Source organism: Colobus angolensis, unplaced genomic scaffold, assembly GCF_000951035.1.
Source record: "Colobus angolensis palliatus isolate OR3802 unplaced genomic scaffold, Cang.pa_1.0 Scaffold468, whole genome shotgun sequence".
Classification (NCBI taxonomy): Eukaryota; Metazoa; Chordata; class Mammalia; order Primates; family Cercopithecidae; genus Colobus; species Colobus angolensis.
In genome coordinates this window covers 119,455-135,188 of record NW_012118132.1, presented here as the reverse complement: position 1 = coordinate 135,188, position 15,734 = coordinate 119,455, and the positions used below count along the sequence as shown (strand labels likewise).

Below are 15,734 nucleotides of genomic sequence, written 5' to 3'. Positions count from 1 at the left end.
TCTTGTTGAATTGATCCCTATACCATTATGTAATGGCCTTCTTTGTCTCTTTTGATCTTTGTTGGTTTAAAGTCTGTTTTATCAGAGACTAGGATTGCAGCCCCTGCTTTTTTTTGCTTTCCATTTGCTTGGTAGATCTTCCTCCATCCCTTTATTTTGAGCCTATGTGTGTGTCTGCACGTGAAATGGGTCTCCTGAATCAGCACACTGATGTGTCTTGACTCTTTATCCAATTTGCCAGTCTTTGTCTTTTAAATGGGGCATTTAACCCATTTACATTTAAGGTTAATATTGTTATGTGTGAATTTGATCCTGTCATTATGGTGTTAGTTGGTTATTCTGCCCGTTAATTGATGCAGTTTCTTCCTAGCATCGATGGTCTTTATAATTTGGCATGTTTTTGCAGTGGCTGGTATCAGTTGTTTCTTTCCATGTTTAGTGCTTCCTTCAGGACCTCTTATAAGGCAGCCTGGTGGTGACAAGCATTTGCTTGTTTGTAAAGGATTTTATTTCTCCTTCACTTATGAAGCTTAGTTTGGCTGGATATAAATTCTGGGCTGAAAATTCTTTTCTTTAAGAATGCTGAATATTGGCCCCCACTCTCTTCTGGCTTGTAAGGTTTCTGCCGAGAGATCCGCTGTTAGTCTGATGGACTTCCCTTTGTGGGTAACCTGACCTTTCTCTCTGGCTGCCCTTAACATTTTTTCCTTCATTTCAACCTTGCTGAATCTGACAATTATGTGTCTTGGGGTTGCTCTTCTCGAGGAATATCTTTGTGGTGTTCTCTGTATTTCCTGAATTTGAATGTTGGCCTACCTTGCTAGGTTGGGGAAGTTCTCCTGGATAATATCCTGAAGAGTATTTTCCAGCTTGGTTCCATTCTTCCCATTGCTTTCAGGTACACCAATCAAATGTAGATTTGGTCTTTTCACATAGCCCCATATTTCTTGGAGGCTTTGTTCGTTTCTTTTTACTCTTTTCTCTCTAACCTTGTCTTCTCGCTTTACTTCAATCACCGATACCCTTTCTTCTATTTGATCGAATTGGCTGTTGAAGTTTGTGCATGCATCACAAAGTTTTCATGCCATGGTTTTCAGCTCCATCAGGTCATTTAAGCTCTTCTCTACACTGTTTATTCTAGTTAGCCATTTGTCTAACCTTTTTCTCAAGGGTTTTAGCTTCCTTGCGATGTGTTCAAACATGCTCCTTTAGCTCAGAGAAGTTTGTTATTACCAACCTTCTGAAGCCTACTTCTGTCACCTCATCAAAGTCATTCTCCATCCAGCTTTGTTCCATTGCTGGTGAGGAGCTGTGATCCTTTGGAGGAGTAGAGGCGCTATGGTTTTTAGAATTTTCAGTCTTTCTGCTCTGATTTCTCCCCCTCTTTGTGGTTTTGTCTACCTTTGGTGTTTGATGTTGGTGACCTACAGATGGGGTTTTGGTGTAGATGTCCTTTTTGTTGATGTTCGTGCTATTCCTTTCTGTTTGTTAGTTTTCCTTCTAACAGGTCCCTCAGCTGCAGGTTTGTTGAAGTTTGCTGGAGGTCCACTCCAGACCCTGTTTGCCTGGTATCACCAGCAGAGGCTGCAGAACAGCAGATATTGCAGCCTGATCCTTCCTCTGGAACCTTCGCCCCAGACAGGCACCCGCTTGCATGAGGTGTCTGTTGCCTCCTCCTGGGAGGTGTCTCCCAGTTAGGCTACCTGGGAGTCAGGGACCCACTTGAGGAGGCTATCTGTCCGTTCTCAGAGCTCAAATGCTGTGGATGGAGAACCACTGCTCTCTTCAGGGCTGTCAGACAAAGACCTTTAAGTCTGCAGAAACTGTCTGCTGCCTTTTGTTCAGCTATGCCCTACCCACAGAGGTGGAGTCTATAGAGGCAGCAGACCTTACTGAGCTGCGCGGAGCTGTGCCCAGTTCGAGCTTCCTGGCCGCTTTGTTTACCTACTCAAGCCTCAGCAATGGTGGATGCCCCTCCCCCAGCCAGGCTGCCGCTGCACAGTTCGTTGTCAGACTGCTGCGCTAGCAGCGAGCAAAGCTCCATGGGCGTGGGACCCGAATCTCCTTGTCTGCTGGTTGCTGAAACCTTGGGAAAAGTGCAGTATTTGGGTGGAAGTGTCCTGTTTTTCCAGGTAGAGTCTGTCACAGCTTCCCTTGGCTAGGAAAAGGAAATCCCCCAACCCCTTGAGCTTCCCGGGTGAGGCAATGCCCTGCCCTGCTTCAGCTCGCCCTCCGTGGGCTGTACCCACTGTGCAACTGTCCCAGTGAGATGAACCAGGTACCTCGGTTGGAAATGCAGAAATCACCCATCTTCTGCATCCATCATGCCGAGAGCTGCAGAGCTGTTCCTATTCGACCATCTTGGAATGGATCCACTTCATTCCTTTTTAATGGCTGAACATTATTCCATATATACATATGCATGTACCATATTTTCTTTATCCATTAATCCATTGATGGGCTTTTGTTTTTTTCCTACCTTTTGTCTATTGTGAATAGTCCTACTATGAACATTTGTGTACAAGTATTTGTTTGAATACCTGTTTTCAGTTCTTTTGGGTATATGGAGTTGATGGATCATATCATAATTCTATGGTTATCTTTTTTGGGAATTGCCAAACTGTTTTCCACAGGAGCTGGATTGTTTTACATTTCCACCAGCAATAGATGAGAGTTCTAATTTCTCCACATCTTTGCCAACATTTATTTTTCATCTTTTTGATTTTAGCCATCCTGGTGGATGTGAAGTGTTACTTCATTAAGGTTTTGGCTTGCATTTCTCTAATAGTAAATGATGATGAACATCTTGTCATGTGCTTGTTGGCCATTTATATATTCTGGAGAAATGTCTATTCAAGTCTTTTTCCCATTTTAAATTGCACTTTCTGTTGAGTTTAAGAATTCTTTGTAAGGTTGTATAATACTAGACCCTTATGGGATATATGACTTGCACGTATTTTATTTCATTCTCTGGGTTTTTTTCTCTTTCTTGATAGTGTTTTTTGATGTTCAAAAGTTCTTCATTTTGATGAAGTCTGTTTTTTCTTTTGTTGCTCATAATTTTGTTGTCATATCTAAGAATCCGTCACCACATGCAAGGTCATAAAGATTTACCCTTGTGTTTTCTTCTGAGTTTTGTAGTTTTAGCTCTTACATTTAGGTTGTTGATACATTTTAAGTTAATTTTTATAAATTGTATGAGGTAGGGACCAAACTCCATTCTGGGGCAAGTAAATATTTACTTGTCCCAGCACCATTTGACGAAGAGATTGTACTGTCCTCCTTGAATGATCTTGGTGCTCTTGTTGAAAGTCCTTATTTTAATTCCTCTTTTACTTCACCCTTTACTTCCAGAGGCCTCTAGCGCCTCCAGTTTCTGATTCTTTTGGTGATCCTGTATATTGGGTTGGCCAGCTTTCTACAATGCCAGCTTACAATTGAGTTTTCTCTGGTCTACTGATATTTACAATATTTTCTAGATAGTCTATTATTTCACTTATTCTTCTTTGACCTAGGTGCTTGTTTTTCTTTCTTTTCCAGTTGTTGCATTTCCCTGTATGTGTTTTTGTTTGGATTGTTGTTTGGATTGTTTCCTAATTTTATTGCATTATAGTAAAAAAATACCTAAATTATCTTGTCCAGAGAGCCTTTCCTCACTCCCTTTACCTGCAGGCTGGCTGGGGAACTCCTGCTCTTCTGGGCTTCAATTATAGTAACTTCTGTTAATCTCTCACACTAGCATGTAATGTGGAAATGATCTGTTTTCCTTTCTGTCCTTCCCACCACACTGTGAAGTTCTCTGGAGCTGGGACCACATTTTGCTTTATCTTACTATACCAAGCAGTGCAGTATAGTTCTTAATATGCAGGTAGTGTTTGTTCAGTTGAAAGTTTCTCAAAATCCTGTTCCCACCCTAGTTGCTTAGGGTTAACACTGAGCTTCTATTTATAAGTGAATTTGGTGAATTCGAAGGTTATTGTATTCTAGCCAGAGACTGCCTTATTGAGTGTGCGTTAGCCTCTATCCTAAGGCCTTAACAGATGTTTTATTCAATACATAATGAGGTTACTGCTTTCCCCACATTACCAGCGAGGAAGCTGAGACTTGGAGATGAAGTAACCACTCCCAGCTCACACAGCTGGCAGTAAACGGGTCCACAGTTTGAACACAGAGCTTGATTTCTGTGCAGTTGACAACGTGGCATCCCCTCATCTTCTCAGGAGTCCTCATCAATTCTAGGAGAACAGGTCTTCCCACCCTTACCTCTGCCAAGAACCTGGGAAACGAGTTTATTTATTATCTCAACTTCAGATATCTATTATTTTTATTTTCTCATACCAGAGTTTAAAATGGTTATGAAGTGAGATCTACTCTTTTTCCTTTTGATTTCTTTATGGTGTTTAAGCTTAAAAAGTTTTCTTCCCTCTAATGGCTTGACAAAGAGTCAGCTTTTTTCTCATTTCTAGTTTGTGTGTGTTGTTTTTTTAAACTCTATCTGGAATTTATATTGGTATTATCTGTGTACTTGTCATTTTAAATTGTTATAATGTTGAGGTAACGTAATAGGTTCAGTGAGTCTTAGATTGCTGAGTATTGAGGTTATTGCCAGCATTCTGCTATAAATACTTTTGTGTAGGCCATTTGTATTTTATTCTCTTTCTGGTGGTGTTATTATTTATGGTGGTGGTAGGAGGGGTTTCTTTTATTCTCCAGCTGGGGCGTCATTTCCCTAGGCTGTACTTCCAAAGGATTAAAGGAAGGAACAGGTATTTAGTCAGGCATTTACTGAGGTTGTGCTGGGTGCTGAATTGCTGGGTACTTTGATTGACAGGGAGCCCTGCTTTGGGGCATTTGGGAGGATCAGTACGGTGCCTGTCGAACATATTTTTGGTAACTTTAATGTGGATTGATCCAGTCTAGTAGATTGTATTCCAAGTTGGAAGATTCTCCTGATGGCTCTGAGTCTAGTAGGTGTAGTGTGTAATTTACCTTTTATTTCTTATAAGTCTGTCTCTTTAATCAGGGAGAAGAAACTGCTATTGAATATTGAAGAGCATTCCACATATTCTCATCTTTATTTTTTAAAAATTTGATTACTGGTTGTATGACCTCACTAAATTTTCTTGATGAATCATCTCAGCACACATGCGCTTCTAAAACTGTATCTAACATTCACTGAAGTGCAGTTTTAGTTTTCAGTTTTTAAGGTAGGTAAGACTAGTTTAAAGGAAATAATAATGGATGCTAAAGAAATTCTCTCACGGCTAGATGAGTAATCTAAGTAGGATGTTTCTTTTTTTGATTGCAGTTTAATTTACATAATGACAATTTTTAAAAAAATTTTCTCTGTTGGGTAAATTTCTTCGTAATGAGTGAATAAAAATAATTTTGAAGAGATGAAATGAGTTGTTTTTATTCTATTTCAGGAATTCATTTAAACAACAACCTAAACCACTTGAAATTTGGCTTGGATTATCATAGACTGTCTTCTCCTACACAAACAGCAGCAAAGCAAGGGAAAATGGATTCGTCCACCTCAAGAGCAGGCAGCGACAAGATTGTCCTGTTGGTGTGTAACCGAGCCTGCACTGGGCAACAAGGGAAAAGGTGAGAACCAGATTATTTCCCAGTAAGTAGCTAGACTGTAAAAGTTCAGTATTTTCAAACATTTTTAAAAGCATGGGCAAAAAGTTCTTACTTTTAGTACTTCATTTTTTATTCTGATATTTAGAAAGAATACATGTACAAGTTGACCTGATTTGGGGTGTTGGTTGGAGGAGAGTAAAATTAGGAATCTGGATTTCTTTTTGTTGTTGTTTGTGTGTGTGTGTTTTTTTTGGGGGGGGGGGGTTTGATACAGAATTTCGCTCTGTCACCCAGGCTGGAGCGCAGTTGTGTGATCTCGGTTCACTGCAACCTCCGCCTCCTAGGTTCAAGCAATTCTCTTGCCTCAGCCTCCTGAGTAGCTGGGATTATAGGCGCCTGCCACCACACCCAGCAGACTTTTTATATTTTTAGTAGAAACAAGGTTTCACCATGTTGGTCAGGCTGGTCTCAAACTCCTGACCTCAGACGATCCACCTGCCTTGGCCTCCCAAAGTGCTAGGATTATGGGTGTGAGCCACTGCATCTGGCCAGAAATCTAGTTTTTAAAGGTCCATTTCATATGTGTATTTTCAGTTCAGGCTCCTCTTGGGACTCTAGACCTATTTCCAGGTGCTTTCCTGACAGCTTTTTCATTTTTACTTTTTTAATTCTTAATATGTCTACTTGGATGGTGCATGTCCCTCAGTCTTATGTCCCAAATTGAACTCATTTTCTTTCCTTTTAAAACTGGCTCTCCAGTATTTCCCATCTTGGGAAATGGCACCACACATTCATTCAGCTTTGTAAGTCAGAAATTTGGGAGTCAGAAATCTCTCTCAAATTTGTCTAATGCCCTTTGTAAGAGTGTATGGGTGTTTTAGACTATCTTTTAAAGTAACTGTATCACAGTAGGAATGTAACCTGAGTATTAACAAAAGACAGATATGTTTCAAGGAGAAATGACTCGGTGTTTCTTAACATTTGTTAGGGTAACCTTTATGTTAGCCTTTGACATTTTTGCTTTGAAATAAGTTCCTTGCATAGTAAATAACATAAATGTAAAATGTGTTGATATGCATATTTATGCTATTCATTGACAGGTATTTTAGTGTTTACAGTGTGTTGGGCATGGTTCTGAACACTGGGGATTCAGCAGGGAACAAGACAGGCAGGGTCTGTGTCGTCACTGAGCTTCCATCCTAGCTAGGACAGACCGGCTATAAACAAGCAGATGTCTTTAACTTCAGACAGTCTGTACCACGCTGAAGGCATTAAAACAGACTAGAATGATAGAGTGTGATGGTGGGAGGCTGGCAAGACTACATTAGGAAGGGAGGTCAGGGAAGGCATCCCTGTAGAGACTGCAGCCAAGCTGAGCCCCAGTGAGCTGTGTGAACATGAGGAGAAAGGATCCCATGGAGAGGGAACACCCAGTACATGCACACAAGACTAGGAGTAGGTTGGTGTGTGTCAGGCACGGAAGGAATGAAGTAAAGAACCTGTGAAATTCCCTTCATGATGCTAGTCTCTCAAAGAGTGAAGTCATTATTTTAAAAAAATATGGTTGGGTGATTTACATGTGCTTGTAACTCATTTCACATCACAGTAGTTTTTAGGCAGATTGGTTCACTGTTAAGCACCACTACAAGCGAATAGTTTGATAGTTCTTGGAAACTGGTTTCTTGATGATCTTAGCACCTCTACTTCCCTCTGGGCCTGAGTCAGAGTTAATCTGTTAGATCATTTGTTCATTCATTCATTCATCTTCTATTTTGTAGACATTGTCTGTCTGTGCTACTAAGATAAATACATCACAGTGCTTGCTATCAAATAACTCACAGCCTATTGGTGGAGGCAGAACAATAAGCAGGCATTGTTTATAGCACAGTATACACAGGAAACAAGCCAACAAGGTGCCTCCTGGAAAAGAATACCTCCACTGGGTCTTCACACGAGTGAGCAGGCGACAGCCTAGACTCAGAAGGATGGGGAGGGTATTCCAAGCAGAGGGAGTTCCCTGACAAAAAGACATGCATGTGTGAGAGTAGGACACATTCAGGGAATTCGGGTTTGAATGACTGGATATGGATGAGAGTTGAGGGTAGGTTAGTGGTCCTCAACATTGACTGCATATTAGAACCACCCAGGGAGTCCCTAAAAACATCTCAGTGTTCAGATCACATTCCGAACTGATTTCATCAGAATCTCTGGGGGCTGGACTTGGGCATCATTATTTTCTAAAGCTCCTCTGGTGATTTTGGTCTTCGGTCTATGCAGCTGAGGCCAAGAACCACAGTACTGCTTGGACTCTGTGGGACATAGACAGCTCTGGAACTGACTTTCACTGTCACTTGCTTGCCAGTGCCTCCCTTGTTGTCAGAGACTCAAGAATGTGGCTGCCTGTCTGTGAGACCTTCCGGCCCTATCTAGTCCTCTGGCACCCAACCCCTTATGGGTTTGACGTGTGCTGTTTGCCAGGCTCATGTCCACTCCCATCCCCTCTGCTCCCCATCTTTACTGATCCTGCCCCATTGCCACCTGCTGTCCTAGTACCATATACCCCTAGAAGCCATTTTGGTGTATTGGCTATTAAATTTAATTTAGAAATCTAAGCTGTTCATCTCCTTATGAAGAGTTACCATTAAATTTCCTGTTTGTTTTATTTTGAGAACTGTCCTAAAGCCAATTATATCGTGATTCCATTTTAAGAGATCAAGAACAAAAGATAACAGTGTTAAAGGAATTACCGTACTTTTAAGGTGATTACATTGTTGATGTATGTTAGATTTGGACTGCCTTTTGTGCTGCACTTAGAGAAGACAATAGCTTGGGACCTTCTGCAGAAGGAAATCTTGGAGAAGATGAAGTATTTCTTGAGGCCCACGGTTTGCATTCAGGTTTGTAAGCATTTTGATATTCCAGCATAGCATGGGTGTATACTCAGTGAAGAAACAAGCATTACAATGAAATTTGAGTTTCTTATGTTTGGATTTCCAGGACTGAGAATTTATCCCTCATTTTATGAAAGAGCTAGCCACTGCAAGGTTTTCCTTGAACTGCCGCGTATTCCTTTATAATATTTATCTAAAAATGTTGATACATGATCAGCTTGGAAGGGTTTAGTAGAATGTCTATCTGTATATTTTAAAAATTATTACTATGTTAAGGTATCCATGGAAGACCATTAAGCTGATGTTTAGTAAAAGCAATGTGTTACTTGTCTTGCATGACTTATTTGATATGTAAATCACATTTGGGTAAATCATATTTAAAGTGTATTAGAGTGGCTCAACAACCTTATAGAATCTTATAGAGAAGCATTTTGCAGAATAAACAGTTTACTGAAACTCTAATATGTTTTGGAAATGCCACTGTGAAACAGATGCCCTTGAAGAAAAATTTGGCTTAATTCTCATCTAACATCTGATGCAGGTGTGTCCATTCAGCTTGCGTGTGGTCAGTGTTGTTGGAATAACATACTTGCTGCCCCAGGAGGAGCAGCCCTTGTGCCACCCAACAGTAGAAAGGTAAAAAAAAAAATTTTTTTACTTACCTTTTAGAATCTCACACATGTTCATGTGTGATTTCAAGTGATGTCTGATATAATTTCCACATAATTATATCAGGAAAGTGGAAGGTTCTTTAGGCTCATTTCAAAATTAAGTACTTATTTTACTTTTGATTCGTGCTTGGGTATATGTTTAATGATCTTTCTTGAAATAAGAAAAGCCCTGGAGGACTTGAGCATTAGGAAAGCAAATTAACGTATGTCCTAGGACTGCAGATAAGTGACACTTTCATATTCACCAGGAATGAAGTTTTGTAAAGCAACGTTCTAATCAGGCTACAGTCTTCCTTAAAACCCTTATGTGGCAACTTGTGGCATAAAAGATAAACCCCGTGTTCCACAATGTAAGAAGTTCTTCACAGTTTGAATTCCGCTTACTTCACTTTTGTCAGGCCTTGCTCTTCCTCTCTCCACTATCCCAAACTTTCAGCAGCATTAAAGTACTGATGATTCTTTGAACAGGCGATACTATTTTATACGCCTGCTTTGCATGTGTGGTTTCTTCTCTCTCTAATCCCTTTCCTTTGAGCCCTTTTTTATACTCTTCCTCCTCTCACCCCCCACAACCTGCCCCGCAGAATTAGTCACTCTACTCTGCTACCACTGTGCTGGCTAAATCTGTTATATTTATAATACTCTATTGTATTAATAAAATAATATACATCTATACACACTGTGTGTCTATGAATATATAATATACATATGAAAACACATTTTTTATAATAAAAATTATTATAATAAAATGATTTTTTCAACAAATACTGTAGTGCCTGTATTTCAGGATTCTAAAAAAGCATACAACATAGTCCTGCTTGAAAGCTCACTGTTTGGGTTTAGAGATGAGAGTTAATAGATTAGACAACAATCCAAAATATTGCACAACATAAACAAGATGAGATGGGTAATATTAACTGAGTTCTGGGTTTCCCAGGAGATGGCAAGGAGCCAGTGAACTTGGGAGGGGGGTAGATTTGGAGGAAGGAGGAAGAAGGGTGCAGTCTAGAGCAGGCGTGGCATGTTGGTGGAGAGGTGGAAAGGTGCAAGGGGCGACTTTGTTCCCAGGGGACTACCGTCCAGTGTCTATTTGGGTGGGTGAAAAATTGGGCAAGAAGTTGGGAAGGTCATAATGACTATCTGAGTGTGATCATCAGCAGCCTTATAAATGACACTAAATTTCTTCCACCTCTTTATTATTAATACTATATTGGGCTTTTTAATTTAAGCGTTTTTCAGTTTAGTTGTCATGTAGTTACTAAATCAGTGGTTATAGTGGTCTTGCCAAAAACTTTTTTCTGATGGGGAACTATGGTGAAGATTTTCATTAATCACATTATGATTTCAGGTAGGACATAATCACATTAAGTAAAATCATTTGTTTAGAAAATAATATGTGGCTTCCCTCTTCACTTCCCCGGTTCTACAGGGCATTAAAATCTTGTGGACCAGGTGGCACCGCTCATGTGAAATTAGTAGTCGAGTGGGACAAGGAGACAAGAGATTTGTGAGTATTTTTAAAGTTAGTATTTATAGAAACATTGTTTTAATTATCATTTTTATAGCACACTTTTGATATGTTAAGTGAGCCAAAACTTAAATCTCTCTTCTCTTTAGCTAAGTATCCAGATGTATTGTTAACCCTTTATTTAAGCAGTTTATTATTTCTTTCCTGTACATTCTCTCTTCTCAATCCCAGAACCTTAGAACATTTGTTCACTGCTGAAAGAGAAACTGTATACTCATTACTATACAGGTTCAGTTTACTTTGATTTTTTATTACAGGCCCATTAATTCTAGGAAGCGATGTTAGATGCATGTTCTTAGATGTAAAGGACATGTGTGATTTAACCAGTACAGTTCATGGCCAAACCCAGAAAAATCAAGTTAGTTCTGGAAATAACTTTGTATACAGAGAACTTTTCAAGAACATTTTGGAATATAGAAAAATTCGGTCACTACTTTTGTTTTCTTACACATTGATTTTTTTTTTCCCTTTGGTTATAAGTTTGTAGTCACTTCACGAAGCCATAACTGTATTTTTCCTTCTGTTTTGCAATACATTCTCTGATAGATGCTTCTCCCCCTAATTGCAGCTTGTTTGTAAATACTGAAGATGAGTATATCCCTGATGCAGAAAGTGTTCGTCTGCAAAGGGAGCGTCATCATCAGCCTCAAACCTGTACTTTATCCCAGTGTTTCCAACTCTACACCAAAGAGGAGCGGGTAAGAGGCTGGGCAGCATTTCTTGGTTGCTCAGGGCAGTGGGGGGTGGGGCATGGCAAGATGACAGTGGAGAAACAAATCATGCCCCAGAAGTCGCCGCAGGATTTTGCATATATGTAAGTCTGCACATGTAATGAGCATCTTAGTGCTGTTGCTTTTAGGACTTTAACAAAAAGTCGTAAGTTTCTAGAAAACCTTGATTAATTGAAATACTCTGGAAATGAACCGTCACAGTTAGTTCTTTTTCATGGTTAATGATCAAGTTTTGATGATTTTCTTTTTCAATTTAGAAGTTTTAAGATCTTTTCCTTAGTAACTTAAACAGTGATTCTTGACTTTTTGATACTAAGAACATAGGTGCCAGGACCTATTTAAATTTAAATTAATTAAAATTAAGTGAAGTAAATAATTAAATAATTCAGTTCCTTCATTGCATTAGTCATGTTTCAAGTGCTCAGCAGACACATGGTGGTTAGTAGCTCCTATACTGAACAGTGTCAATATAGACCAGAAAGTAGACAGCAAGGCTTTGCAGGTAGTAGGGACCCAGTAAGTATTTAAATGAATGGATGGACAGAGAGATGGATAAATAAGCCTCTATGGGTGGGGCCCAGGCCTGTGTGATTTTTATGCACCTTATAAACATTGACCAGAGTACTTGGAGTTCATCTAACCTTGCATTGATATCTAGGATCATAATTGTGACTACTAGTTGTAACTCTTCACTCTTAAATAGAGGGAGTCATGCAATTTCAGGATTGAAGGGGACTTTAAAACTCCTTTATTCTAGTGATTGGGTTCTTCTTCTACTTAATTTCAAATAGGTGATTGCTTAGCCTGAGTTTAAATATCTTTTGTTATGAGGTGTTTGCCTCCTTGAGACAGATAAACTGTGTTTTCTCTGGATAGCTCTGATGGTAACTGAAGTTAACCTGAAATATGTCTGCTGGTTACTACAGCTAATAATTGTTCTGTCTCTTAAATTCGTTATGACTCAGAAGTCCTAATTTTATTTTTATCTGTTATTTGAATATTTGAAAATAGCTTTTGTATTTCCACTGAGTCTTCTCTCCCCCACACTATTTTTAGCTAGTTCCTTTAATAGTAGTTTTTCATAAGACATGTTTGGTTTTTTTCCTTTTTTTTTTGTTTCTCCCAGTTTTGCACTCAATTATGAAATAGTTGGCTTTGGAATTGGTTGACTGTAGGTTCTCTATGGCACCTTGCCCTGTTTAGCTTTTTTTTTTTTAATGACTTTGGAGATGTTTGATAATGGCACAAAGATAATGGATGAGCAGATCGACTAGATGACATCACTGGTATTCCACGAAACATCTCGCTGATCTAGAATGCTAGCAAGATACCTTTTAACGGGCTTATTCATTCAGTAGGTGTTTGTTGAGTACATACCATGTTAGGTATCATACTGGTACTAGAGAAGTAGCAGGGGCCAACATAAACAACGTTTGTGCCTTCATGCTGTTTATAGTCTACTGGATCAAGTAAATAAAGGAAGCAAAGGTCCTGGAATAGGAAGCAAAGGCCCTTGGGCAAGACTGTCAAACAGAAATGAAGCTAGTATGGCTGGAGGACAGGAGGTGAGGGACAGAATTGACACAGTATGTGCTGCATGAGAGCAGGTACTCCATCTCTCTTGATCACTAAATAATTCCAGTATCCAGAGCAGTACATGGCACATAGAAAGGGACATCTGGCCGGGCGCAGTGGCTCACGCTTGTAATCCCAGCACTTTGGGAGGCTGAGGTGGACGGATCGCCTGAGCCCAGGAGTTCAAGAGCACCTGGGCAACATGGCAAAACCCGATCTCTACCAAAAATACAAAAATTAGCTGGGCGTGGTGGTGCGTGCCTGTGGTCTCAGCTACTCAAGAGGCTGAGGTGGAAGAATCACTTGAGCCTGAGGAATGGAGGTTGCAGTGAGCCAAGATCACGCCAGTGTACTCCAACCTGGGTGATAGAGTGAGACTCTGTTTCAAAAACAGAAAGAAAGAAAGTAACATATTTAACATTTATACAGTATTTACTGATTTAGTCGTTCCTCTTTGAGGGATAATCTATTCAACAAACCAGAATCTGTTTAGAGTTTGGGTGCCAGCTCTGGCCACTTTTGATTGTATTATTCCATTGATGCCCAGCATCTGCAGTTTCCAGAGAGATTTTGAGTTGCCCCATGCCCTGGCTAAGGCATTAGTCCAGCTGTAACACAGTCTTGCATTAAGTGGTGCTTAATGGGAGTCATGCTTCTGTTTTCAGCTTGCCCCTGATGATGCCTGGCGTTGCCCACACTGTAAGCAGCTGCAGCAGGGAAGCATTACATTAAGCCTCTGGACTCTGCCTGATGTGCTTATTATACATCTGAAGAGATTTCGGCAGGTACGGAAATCGTCTGTCCTCAGGAACAAACAAGCTGTGACAAGTTTCTTATGCCTCCTGCTGATGGGCTCTATGAGGGCTCTTTGGTATACCTGTTTGATCCAGTGAGTCCTGTCTGTGTATGTTATAGACACACTTTTTTTGCCCCTGTGTTTAGGGTAATGTTTTGTTCTTTCCCAAGGCAAAATTTGATTTTAGTTCATATTGCAGACATTTTACTTTGTTCTTGACTTGTAAATGTTGTGCTTAAATTTTGTTAAGTGTACTCTGGGATTTAAAAAGAACTAAGTAGAGATCCTTTCTGGGGGAGGTAGAATTCTATTTCTACCTAATGTAATAATGGGTGTTCTGCTCCTGAGAAGCTGTTGTATGGTTGGGGAGATGAGTCATAAATAAATACAAAGAAAATCTGCTTTGAATTGTATTGCTTTGTGAGTCAGTTTTTCCAAAAAGGCTGTCTATTCCCTGAGGTTAGGATTGTCTAGACAGTCTCAGTATAAGAGGTAAATGGGAAGTGAACATTAACGGACTCCACGAGGCCTGGCTCTAAGTTTGTATCTGAAAGATGAGCAAGCTTTTACTAGGTGAGGTGCAAGCAAGGATCTCCCACACGGGGGCAGAGGGAGCAGTGTGTGCAAAGCCTGGCAGTGGAGAAGGCACAGCCTGCAGCAGGCCAGGTGGGCAGGCACTCTAGTGGGGTGGGCAGTGGTGGGAGTTGATGGAAGACGTGGGTGGATGCTGGTTGTCCAAGGAACCCTTTGTGGGCGGAGTAGGATTCTAATGAAGGGTTATAAGCAGAGAAGCAACCTTACCAAATCTGTATTTTGAAAATATTATTCTGGCTATTTTGTAGATAACAGATTAGAGGCTACAAGAATGAAGATGGGGAGACCTGAAGGAGGCCCTTGCCATCATCCAGGGTGGGCTGCTAGTAGATGGGATAGGTTGTGGCAGATGGAGAGATGTTCAGGACTGTCTGAGGAGGTGGAGGTATCGGGCGACGCACACATGGTCCCCAGGTCTGGGGCTTTCACACAGAGGTTCGAGGTTCAGCTCCTATGGGAGTGAAGAGTGAGCATTTGGCACCCAGTGTGTATTCTGTTGGGATTTGCAGGTGGAAAACTGACTGAGGGTTTGGATCCCAGCCTGCTGTGTCTCCTTCCCCAGACATAGATAGAGTAATTTCCTGGGCTTTCAGTTTTCTTTTGAAGGCATGTCACCACCCTTCCAGCAACCCAGGCGTAAACCTGCAGTGTGCTCTTTGACTCTTCTTTCTTGTCCCTCTCATCTAGGCATAGCCATGCCTCTTCATCGACTCCTGTGTGTCCCCTCCCCATTCTTGCTGTCACCGTGCTGATTCAGACATTTTGTTGCTTTTCAGCTGGTCACTTGTTGCAATGCCTTTTAAGTGATTTCTTCACCTCCACTACTCCTATTTCTAACATGTTCTGTGCACTGCTTATACAGTTCTTCACCCACAACTCTGGTGACATCACCTTTTCCATAAAAGCCTCAGAGGATACGATCCAGATTCTTCAGGCTGGCCTTCCTGACCACCCAGGACCCGTCGTCCCTTCCTATGAACATTTTTCTTCCCTTCACAGACCCTTACGTAGCTCCTTAGGGTGGGCATATCTATGCCTGGTTAATTTTTTAAAGTTCCCATAGACACAGGAAACACGCAGTGAATATCTATTCAACTCATGGATGGATTTCAAAGCATTTCCTTATAGGTTTAATGGAAAATACAGATTACCAAAGATTGCCACTGAGTGAATATGTTAAGCTGAGTCAGTGTTGTTGCCTTGTGATGTGCCTGTTGGAGGAGGTGGAGGGGAATAGGCGCTGCTTATCGAGAGGCTCTTCTGCGCCAGGCACTGTGGTTTGCCCTTCACAGAGCCATCACATTATTAGTTTTCATACCTCTTTGACAGAGGTATCAGGAAGAGCCACCTGATATTGTCATT

The 15,734-nt window shown here is 40.7% G+C and overlaps 1 protein-coding gene across 1 annotated transcript in view; it reads left to right on the top strand.

Moving 5' to 3' along the window:
- USP31 (ubiquitin specific peptidase 31) overlaps positions 1-15,734 on the top strand; it is a 136,258-nt gene that overhangs the window by 101,831 nt on the left and 18,693 nt on the right. Inside the window, exons 9-14 of the mRNA XM_011958325.1 lie at positions 5,427-5,607; positions 8,372-8,483; positions 9,019-9,113; positions 10,578-10,655; positions 11,245-11,374; positions 13,648-13,767. Of these exons, the coding sequence (XP_011813715.1) occupies positions 5,427-5,607; positions 8,372-8,483; positions 9,019-9,113; positions 10,578-10,655; positions 11,245-11,374; positions 13,648-13,767 (716 nt within the window). The remainder of the gene's footprint in view (positions 1-5,426; positions 5,608-8,371; positions 8,484-9,018; positions 9,114-10,577; positions 10,656-11,244; positions 11,375-13,647; positions 13,768-15,734) is intronic.